Raw genomic sequence first — 11,177 nt, 5'->3', positions numbered from 1 at the left:
ATTGAATAATTAGATCTGAGTCTTTCTAGGGCCTCCACAAACATTCTTTCTCGCCGTGTGGGGCTTTTCTCCCCAGGAAGGTCCAGAGTGATTTTAAACGGCCAGTTTCAGTCTGGGGAAGACCACTCCTTTAGGCTGGATGCCCTTGGTGCCTGTGGCAGGATTTGATGTTTATCACATGCCTTTAGAAACCGTTTCTTCTGGTTTGTTTTGCTCAGATCAACTGTATGATGTATAAACACATAAACTTAATAATCTTGGTCAAATATGTTGGTGTCACTTATTACCTTGGTTTACACACACACACACACACACACAGTCTTGTACAAAACAATAGTTTACTCTGGAGATGGTGCACTGTGTTTCTGCTCAATGGAAAGACAGGTGGTGGCTTGGGCTGACCCCAAATGTTACGATTTGGTGGGCAGGGCCTCCTGTGTTTGGTGGAGCCTTTTCCTACCTGTCATGGGACAGTCTCAGCTGCTGGGTTTGCTGCTCATGAGCACTGACGAGGAGCTTTTTCAGCAGCTCGCACTGCTGGCTGAGATGCAGGTCTCGGATTTCTTGCTCCTCAGCACTGTGGGTGTTGATCATTTCGGACCACTCTTTGGTGTGCTGGGCCACAATCTCTTTGACCTGTTCAGACAAAGGGGGTGCTACCACCTGATATTCTCATAGGTCAGGGACGACAGGAAAGCACACTGGCATGCATGCACTTCAGATCCCACCCATCAATTGATTTGATGCCTAGGACCTGCTAAGAACCATGTCTCTTCATCGTTAACAGTCAGGAAGTTATTGCTAATTGAAATAGACCAAGCACTTTGGCTCTAAATGTGTAAGTGGTCTGCTATTCCACTGAATAACTTGCCCATACACTTGTCTGTCTGGGTCTTGGGGTCTTCAACCAATTTAACCGGATTTGTCTTTCCCATCCCATCCCATCCTTATTCAGGTTCACTTTCACCAGGACACAGATCTTTAATTCCTGGATCATGACTTGTTTGTGGTGTCAACTCTATCTGGTATTAGGGTAGACAGTCTCCTCCCTCTCTGTATCAATGTTCTTTGCAATATGGTCACACAGCCTCTTCCATCAAATGGAATCTTTTCCTGGAATCTGGCTGCTGTATGAGCTGTTCTACTCAATGGGGACAGGAGCAAATGTGACACACGCAGATGCTTGGAAAGTGTTTGCTCTGTTGCTGCCCTTGGAACTTGGAGGCCACCATGTGAATGAGCCTGTGCTTTAGACTTTGTGGCAGGACGGACTCCAAATAGAAAACCCCAAGAACTTGAGCTTTAAGAACTCAGCTGGTCTGTGTCTGTGGCAAGGCCTCTGGACTGGCTGGTGGAACTGCGTATGGACATAGGGCTGGTTTGACCAACAGAGTTAGGGTTTTTTGGGTTGTTTTTTTTGAGTTAGGATTTTAAAGAATCGTCTTCTCTTTTAAAAATGGCTTTTATTGGAAGAACTAGTTGTTTCTTCAAATTGGAGCTTAGCACCCAACTATTACATTCCCTCAAACTTAATAAGATCCCCTAAATTCTATGTCTTTGGGGGCATCTGAGCAATTTAGGATTGTCTCCTAAAACATCAACTCTTATTTTTCCTTTCTTATCCTAAAATTTCTACAACTATGTTAGGATAGAGTAAATATGAAAGAGTCTTCCAAGTCTCAAGTTGGGTAGGTTTCTACCATTTATTTAGTTTTACTTTTTATAGGGAAGATTATCCTATATACTACATAGTATTTCTTATTATTCTATTCACTTCTCACTAAGTTAGACACTTGTAAGACCCATCTGAGGTCAATAAAATAAATATTTTGACCCCATTTCTACAGGCAATGGAAAAGATGTTTCTGGGAATGGCTCTTTTCACATCCCCAGGGAAAATCTGAGCCCCTGGGTCCCCTAACTTCTCAGATCAGCCCCAAGGTGGTGTAATTTTTTATTTATAGTTAAGTACCAAGTCTTTAAAAAAAAAGTGTCTTCTACAAACAGCTGCCTTACAAATGGTTATTTTCTTACCTTAGATTTGTGATCTGATGTCAGTGTCTGAATTTTAATTTCTGTTTCTTTCTTCATTTCAAGACAATTACTTCCTCTGCAAATGGAAAATTGACAACAATGCCTGAAGTTAGCTACCTCCCCATTCCAACAGCCCCTCTGTGATAAAGCTTTCCCATGAAGACACTGTGTCTACCACACATGGCAGGCCACAGCTCCCTGGGCAACATCCACTTTCTAGTAATAGATCCATACCTTATAAAATACCCTCTGCGTCTTGATTGCTCAATTCAGCCACTTCACAAAGAGGCACTTCAGACTTAGCAATTATTTCATTGTTAGGGGTTTCTTGTTAAGAGTTTCCATTCTTGGTTCCTCTTTTTCTTTAAGCTATTTTTCACTGATTCAACCAATCATTATTTGAGATTAAAAACAAAACAAAACAAAACTAGAAAATAGGTCCCCAGCTTCAAAGGGACTTCTTAATTCTCCTGTTTTGGTTATATTGCCAGATTTTGTCTTTTAAACATGCCAGCGAGGGAGAAAATAGAATTTCTTGGCATTCAAAAGTGCGTTTGGCCTTCTCTTCTTTTGTGAGTAGGAAATACATACTAGAAAACTGCCCAGCAAGCATGACTGCTTAGTTCCCCGCCCCCACCCCTTTGGCAACACCCAGGCCATTGCTGAAAACGGAACAGGTCCTAAGCTTCAGTATTCAATTGTATGCCCTGATTTGTGATAGCCTCAGCCGAATGATTCACTTCAGTATTGAGAGTTTCTGAGACAACAATTCCATTTATTGCAATGATGCTGGGCCTCTCATCAAATCTATTACTTTTCAATGGAGGGCACTGATGATGTGTTCGCTTTAGTCTGCTAGTAACTGAACAGGTAGCATTGCTGACAATCTGCTGGCTTAATTCGCACCAAAATCTTTCACAGAAAATGCAAGGTTACACATTAGTCAACAGCTTTATCTGTTGGACAAAGTGAAGGATTCCTGAATTATTAAGAATCAAGGTCGTGTCCCCCCCCAATCTAGTGCATGAACTTAATTTTGTTCTGGCTATAGAAAGTGATTGTTGTATTTTTAATTTACTCAGCTTTGGTTTGTGCCATGTCCTTCCCCTGTCCTCCCATAACTTAAAAAAACAACACAAAAAACAAACAAACCCGAGGGGAGAACCCAGCATGAGAAATCTGAGGGAGCCTCCAAAAGCATGTTGGTGCCGTTAGGAGCCATCGAGTTGGGCCTGACAGAGATTCTTGGCACAACAGAGTGACATGCTGCCTGGTCCCGCACCCTCCCCACAAGGATCGTTATGCTTGAGCCCGCTGTGTCAATCCGTCTTGCTCAGACTCTTCCTCATTTTCTCTGGCCCTCTACTTTACCAAGCATGATATCCTTCTCTAGAGACTCGTCACTCTGGATAACGTGCCCACCATATGAGATGAACTCACAGCATCCTTGCTTGTAAGGATCATTCTGGCTGTACCTCCTGCAAGGTAAGTTTGCCAATGCAATCAGCATTTGATGTCTTCACTGATGCTTCCATGAGCACTGATTCAGTATCCAAGTAAAATAAAATCTTTGAAAATGTCAATCTGTTTACTACGATGTTGTTTATTCATTCATCTGTGGGGAGTTTTCCTTCTTCTTCTGTACACTGAGTTCCATAATGAAGGTGCAGTTCTTGGTATCCATCAATAAATGTGTCAAGTCCTCTTGGCTTCTGGCAAGTAGAGTTGTATCATCTGGATATGACACGTTGTTATTCAGCCTTCCTCCAATCCTGAAGCCATATTCTTCACATAGCCCAGCTTCTTAGAAGATTTGCTCAATACACATACTGAATAATTGTGGTGAAAGAATACCACCCTGATCCACACCTTTCCTGATTTTATACCTTGTTCTGTTCCAATGGCTGCCTCTTGTGATCTGCGTACAGATTCCACCTGAGAACGAACAATGAAGCATTCTGGACTGGCCCTGCTTCACAATGGGATCTGTAGTTTGCTACCATTGGCACCGTTGAGTGCCTCTGCAGAGTCAATGAAATACAAGGAAATATCTGTCTGGTATTCTCTGCTTTCGGATAAGATCCAGCGGATATCAGCAACGAGCTCCCTCATTCCACTTCTCTTCTAAATCTGGCTTGACATTCAGGCAGCTTCCTGTTGAAGTACTGGTGTAAACACTTTGGAATTTACTTTTAGTGAAAATTTGTGTGTGCATGATATCAGTGATATTATTGGGTTATCTTTCTTTGGAATGGGCACAAATATGAATCTCTTCTGATTGGTTGGCCAGGTAGCTGTCTTCAAAATTCCTTGTCATGTGACTGATTCAAGTTCTGAAGTGTCATGTTAAAACATTAAAACTGGGAATCCATCAATTTCTGGAGGCTTTCATTTTGTGGGAAAACCCAAGAAAAAATGGAATTAAAAGATAATGGGATTTTTTTGCATGAATATTTTGAAGCGCTCTTTTACTTATTAACCAACGGCGGTAGCATACAGGAATGCAGCTGAAGAATACAGTACAGTGAACCCTCGCCACTTCGCGCTTCGACTTCCGCGGCTTCACTCTATCGCAGGTTTTTGCGTAACAGCGCATGCTCTGTCATTACTGCCACTGATTGGCTCATACTGTACACGCTTCTGTCTGCATCGCTACGTATCGGAGCTACGTATCAGATGCATTTTTGCTTTTGTACAGTGTACTGTAATTGTTTGCGATTTTTAAGAAATTTTATCTAAGCCCTATGATGGCTCCTAAACGAGCTGCTTCTTCTAAGCCTTCTGACAATAAAAATAAGCGCCGGAGGAAGATGCTCACCATCCAGGAAAAGGTAAAACTTTTGGATATGATCAAAGATGGCAAGAAAATTACAGTATTTGTAAGAACTATGTATAATAATACTGTATGTGAAATATGTAATACTGTAAACTAGATGACATAAATAATATAATAAATAATAAATGATAATTGTAACGTCCAAAATGTTTTACTGTATTTTCCCTTTTTCGTTTAAATTATTGGGTAATACGAGTGTAATGGTGACTAAAGGGTGTTTTTTCATGTCCTCTATGCTCTAACTACGAAAATATTTGATTTACAAATAAGGAATCCTACTTCGCGGAATTTCATTTATCACGGTAGGGTCTAGAACCGATTAACCGCGATAAACGAGGGTTCACTGTATTCTTCACCATTGCAATCTCCCTCGGGTGTGGAGAAGCAGAAAAGAATGAAGAGGAAACCTTTTCTTTGTTTTGGACTCTGGTCTGCTTAGGAAATCTTCAAGGACTGTCACCAACATCCCTTTCACAGACCTTTAGCAAATCGATAGCAATAACAAAGTGCAAGCAACCTCTATAGTACAATCCACACGAATATTAAAAAAAGCCTCCAAAGGAAGGATTTGAGGTCTGACATTGAGATACTTTACCATGAACACTTTTAGTGTTTTGTTAGGATGTTTATTGTTTAAAGCATTTAGAAAATTTCTCTAGAAAGCCTCAAGGCAACAACATAAATCTTTGCTGAGTTTAACAGTAGAGGCTGAGGAAGAAAAGTATGAACTGAGATTTTTCAAGCACACCTCCATTTAAACTTTGTTCAGTCCTCCAAGATCACTCAATACCCAGATCAGGGGGCCATCTAAATATCCCACTCACAGCAACTTCTAATTAAGAGTGCCACTTTGATAGCCTACCATTGAGAGAGAACACAATAACGAGGTCTTTACCTCATTTTATCTAATTTTACCTCATTAGATGTACATTTTATCTAATCTTTAATTGGGCAGGGCGCATGGTTCTTTTCGTATCTTGTAATGGTGTTTATCTCTGCTCCCTGAATCGCTGTGTCTCCATTGCCTTCATCATGATTTACTGATTTAAATAAACAAATACATAATATCATTGTCACTTTCTGTCAAAAAAAGGTTTCAATGGTGCCCAAGTCCGAAATCTCCTAAAAAAAAATCTTGTGATTGAAATAAAAACTCTTCTGTCTCCTAAAAAAATCTTCTGTGACATATTTTGAACAGATACCTTATGAATATAATTAATTGTATGCTTCTTGGAAAGCACCATATTTTGTTAAAAGTTTTTTTTTTTTTAACATGGTGTTTGGGTCTGTGATGACCCCTTCTAGCATTTTGGTATAAAATGTCATTGAATATATAAAAAAGGTAATTTATTTAAAAAATTGCCACAGCTTCTGATGTAATCAGAAGACTAGCCGAGTCAAAGCCATTGGGTGGATTACAACTCACGGCAACTCTGTGTGCTACAGAGAAGATCCAATCCACTGGGCTTTCTGACTATTTTCTTCATGGAAGTGCACTGCCTGGTCTCTGGCCTGTGACTCTGATGGGTGGGTTCAAATGTTCTATGTTTAGGTTAGTCGGCAACTGCAAACCATCCTGCCATCCAGGAAGTTAGAAGGGTCACAGCTCCTGGAAACTCAGGGCATTCACCACCGACCATGCCATGGACACTCCACTCACAGCTGTAAAGTCCCTGTGGAAATGTTCACAAAGCCACAGGCATGTGTCTCTGCCTTAGTCACGCACAGTGAAAACACACGCTACATTGAACTTAATGACAGATGCTTCATAGGACGTGCCTGATGGGCATTTTTCGGAAGATATAAACAACTATTTACTCTCTTACTGAGTAATTACAATGAATTCAAAAGTCGCAAGAAAATTTGCTGAGAACCTTGCCTAAAGCATTGATAACTTGACTGATGTTTTAATGTCATAACGTTAAGAGTGTTTAAATCGAATGGGTCTCTTATTTTCTAGAAATAAGTTTTAAGGATGAAAACAGAGTCAAGACTGTCTCCCCTTGACCCAAATAGGCCACTGAGTTGTAGTAAAGACAAAACTAACACACTGCTCCCAACAGAGGGAAAGCCCTTCAGAAAGAAACACACAGTATTTACCCCTTCTTCTTCATTGCCTTCTCCAGAATTTTCTCATGCGTCGACTTCTCTTTGTCATACTGTGCCACAATTTTGTCAACTTGTGTGCAGTGTAACTTCTGCATGGTACTGTGCTCCTGAACGAGAAGAATTTTCAGTTACAAGCTGGACTATCAATATAGCTGATAAACGTAATAATATGTTGGGTAGGCATAATTTTCTTTGACTTTTCCAGACTCTTAATTTGGAAAGTTAGGATTTAACCAAGACAGAATTGAAATGGCTCCTAATCTCCTGTGAAACACAAGTGTCTCATGCACAGGGGCATCTCAGCAGTGGTTTGGGCCTACTGAGCATGCCTATGTCACAAGGCAGACTTATCCACCATTGGGCAATGCCAATGCTGCTACACATATATGTCTCCAGCTACATTTCCTTCTACACACTGGTCCTCAAACAGCCAAGTAAGCTCTATATTTCATCTCCTTTACATACTAAACATACTTATTCTTGTGTTACAGTTTGTAAACACCTGTCAATTTCTGAAACATCTTGAATGCTGTCACTTTACAATGCAACTTACTGCTATGGTTGTCACCATCAGTAGATTTTGACTCATTGAACATTTTCAATGATTTACTTATCAAGGTGCCTTCATGAGGATGATAAGAGTTTTCAGGAATATTGGCCTTTAGTTTTGTAATATTTAAAACACCTTCCCACTTGCTCCATTGACTACTGAAACTGGGACTGCAAGACTGAAAAAAGCATTGTTCCAGAAACATTATTTCCTCTTGGACCACGAGAAAGGCATTCTGCCACAATCAGTGGTTTATCAGAAATCAAATTTCTTTGGCTACTCAGCCTTCCAGTCATAGAGGAAATCAATACAAACCACTCATTTTAAAACCTAAAGGATACTTGATACTAGGTTTGAGTCTTGCTCTTGCAAAACTTGGAGGATGGAGCTGCACGGAGACTGGAATAGAAAGATACTGTTCAGATGGCGTCGTCACCCTGATGGTCACACCTCCTTAAGTGAGCGACTCATGGCGGGAGTAAGTCCAGTCTGAACCTCCCCAGTGGGGCGAACCAAGAAGGGAACATAACAGATCAGCAACCAGAGCAAAGTCAAGCCACAAAGCCCTTGAGGAACCCTCAAAATAGACTTCAGGCTAGGAGGGGCAGTTCCAGGAATTCCCCCAGGACCAGTAGGGAGATAGTAATAAAGGTCAGTAGACAGACCTGGAATTATGTATGCTTTTTTGTTTTTTTTTCTTTTTTATTCTATCTTTTGTTTTCTTTTTGTTTGGTTTCTGTTATTGTTGGGTTTTGCCTACCTATATAAGACAGGCATGGGAAGCAAGCTTGAGGCGAAAGCTACGGGACTGACAGTTCTGGAGCGATCTGGGGGGAGGAGGAGGCGGGGGAAGGGAGCCGTGAGCAAACAACAATGCCATACACAGGGGAACAACTAGGGAATGAAAATCAACAAGGAGGAGATCCTGAGGGTGATGGAGCAACAGCAATCTAGCTGAGAGGAATTACTAAGAGGCAGAAGAAGGGCGAACATGATGGTGGGGCAGGAGGAAGGTAAAAGGAAACAGAGGAAAGATCTAGGAAGCAAAGCTATGGATAGAGGTATAAACATAGGTGTGTACATATGTCAATACACTAATTCATAAAAATAGAGGCATTGAGCTATGTACATATATTTATATGGCAGTACACTGAGGTAGTGGATAGACTTTGGGCCTCTGCTCAAACCCTGACTCAATGCAAGAACACTTTGTCCAAACAACCTGGCATTCTGTGATGCTCACCCTTCTGGCACAATCGCTGAAGATAAAAAGGGTGCACAAGCAAATGTGAACAAAGTTGATAGTGCCCGGCTATCAAAAGATATGGTGTCTGGGGTCTTAAAGGCGTGAAGTTAAAGAAATGGCCATCTAGCAGGGAAGCAACAAGCCCAAATGGAAGCAGCACACCAGCCTGTGTGATTATGAGGCATTGATGGGATCTGGAAATAAGCATCAGAAGATCCAAAACAAACAAACAAAACCCATATTGTTGAGAATAAGGGGGGGTGTCAAAGCAGAGACCCAAAACCTATATTTAGACCATGGGACATCCCCTCATAGAAAGGTCACAAGGAAGTAATGAGTCAACCAGGGCGTAGTATAGCATCAATAAAACCCACAATATTCCTCTGGTTCCTTGATGCTTCCTCACCTCCACCCCACCCCCATCTGGGTTCTTCAGGCTCAAGCTATGCGACAAGTCATCCTTCTCAGAGTCTGCTCCTCTATAATACTGGGGCATGGTTGTTATGATTCAAAGTAAATCTAATATAAGCTGTGTCTCAAATGGATTTCAAGACTAATTCATGATCTAGAGATGCATATAAACCTATTTATACTACTTAATAAATGTGATAATATACAGAAAGTAACTTTAGATAAAGGGCATACGTCAGGATATATCTAAATCTTTATCTCCATCTGTATCAACAAGTTGGACAATGAATAAGGGAGACCACAGAATTGGTTTATTTGAATTATGATATTTGTGCAGAATATTGAAAGTACCATGGACTGCCAGAAGAATACACATATCTGTCTTGGAAATAAAGCCTGGATGCTCCTCAGATGCCAGGATGTCAAGACTTTATCTCACATCCTTTGAACATATTATCAGGACAGACCAGTCCCTGAAGAGAGGCATCATGCTCAGTAAAGAGGAGCGAAAATGAAACAGACGGTCCTTGACGTGAAGGATCTACCCAGTGGCTGTAACAATGGGTTCAAACAAAACAATTATTAGAATGGAGCAGGACGTGACAGTGCCATGTTTTGTTGCACAAAAGGTGCTTATGAGTCATAATTGACTCAGGGCATCTGACAACAAGAATAATAAGAACAACACACATATCACTAAAGCTGTCATCCACACTTAATCAACTGCCCCGGGATTAGAGTAACACATTGGTTTATCTTTATTTGAATGGATTTACCTACTTTTGCAATGTCTACAGGAAACACCACCACCACTGCCACCCAAACAATGATTACACTGCTGCCCTGTCACTCGTCTTCGCAAGATTAGAAGTCACCAGACTTGGTTAGCATATGTGTTAATTTTTCAGAGCAAATGAATAAGAGACTCTTGGAAAGACTAGATTCAACTATCCTATACCACAGTCCTATGCCTCTTGAAAATATCAAAAGGAACGTGGCTCACACTATTTTTTCAAACATTTCAGCACAGTCCCAGAAAAGTAGTGGCTTTGGTGCCTGGAATACAGGTGTCACAGACTTAAACAAATCTTCTGGTAAACCTTATCAACTTGATTAGCTATGAGGACTTAAGAGTTTTCTTGTAGCATAAAAGCATCCATGATGAGTTAAAATCTGTAAGTTTTCATTCATACTGGCAAGCCAAACCATCTTTGCTCATTGGCAAATAGCCCCAAACCAGATACAAAGTAGATGCTTTCTCAATATTTTCTGGATTAATAAATAACTAGTATAAGAAAGTAGTAAGAAAACTTAAGATTCTGGTTCCCACTGTGTCAATGATAAGCCAATCTGAACAACTTACGTAACATTTTCCAGTCTCAATGACTTTAGTAGAAAATCAAATGAAATACACGAGTAACTAAAAACATTGCTAATAGGTTCCGGTGTGAACATGAACAGTTTATTCCAAACAAACGCATTTCAACCTCTCGGTGTTTGGTGGATGGCTGCAGATGAATTCTTTCTTCTCTTAGTCTCATTCCCCAAACTCCCAACTCAGGAACCCTAGAGGGCAGGGTAGATGGGCACTCTGCAGGAGTAGAAAGGCTCATCTTTCTCTCACCGCAGAAGACAAACCTAGAACATCGTACAGCACAGCACCACCCGGAAACCAATATGACCAGAGGAGCACCCAAAACAACACAGAAAGCAAGGAATAACAAAGACACCAACATAACGAAAGAACAGTAACAACAAAGGGGAAACGAAACCAAACACAAACACAACAAGTGACAGCCAGGACATCAATGCTGGCCACTGACACAAGCAAGAGAAGATGCAACTACCCTGAATTAGAGAAGATGGAGCGACATCCCACTGAATGCATTTTGGACTCGCACTTGATTCTAGCCCACAGCTAAGAACAACCCATTCTTTTGATATGGCCCTCATTGATGCTCACCCTTATGAAAAGCTCTCTGAAAATAGGG

At 40.9% G+C, this 11,177-nt stretch overlaps 1 protein-coding gene across 4 annotated transcripts in view; it reads right to left on the bottom strand.

Annotated features, from left to right (window-relative positions):
- Nucleotides 1–11,177, bottom strand: part of PLCB4 (phospholipase C beta 4) — a 422,814-nt gene that overhangs the window by 17,329 nt on the left and 394,308 nt on the right. For all 4 annotated transcript variants that reach the window (XM_045295217.1, XM_004698161.2, XM_045295218.1 and 1 more), the window contains exons 32-34: nt 6,971–7,086; nt 2,035–2,110; nt 461–636 (exon numbers count right to left, since the gene is read on the bottom strand). In XM_045295217.1, coding sequence (XP_045151152.1) covers nt 461–636; nt 2,035–2,110; nt 6,971–7,086 — 368 coding nt within the window. The remainder of the gene's footprint in view (nt 1–460; nt 637–2,034; nt 2,111–6,970; nt 7,087–11,177) is intronic.

This window comes from Echinops telfairi, unplaced genomic scaffold, assembly GCF_000313985.2.
Source record: "Echinops telfairi isolate 266 unplaced genomic scaffold, ASM31398v2 ScPeMD7_5592;HRSCAF=6446, whole genome shotgun sequence".
In the NCBI taxonomy this organism is placed as follows: domain Eukaryota; kingdom Metazoa; phylum Chordata; class Mammalia; order Afrosoricida; family Tenrecidae; genus Echinops; species Echinops telfairi.
This window is presented reverse-complemented; position numbering and strand designations above follow the sequence as displayed.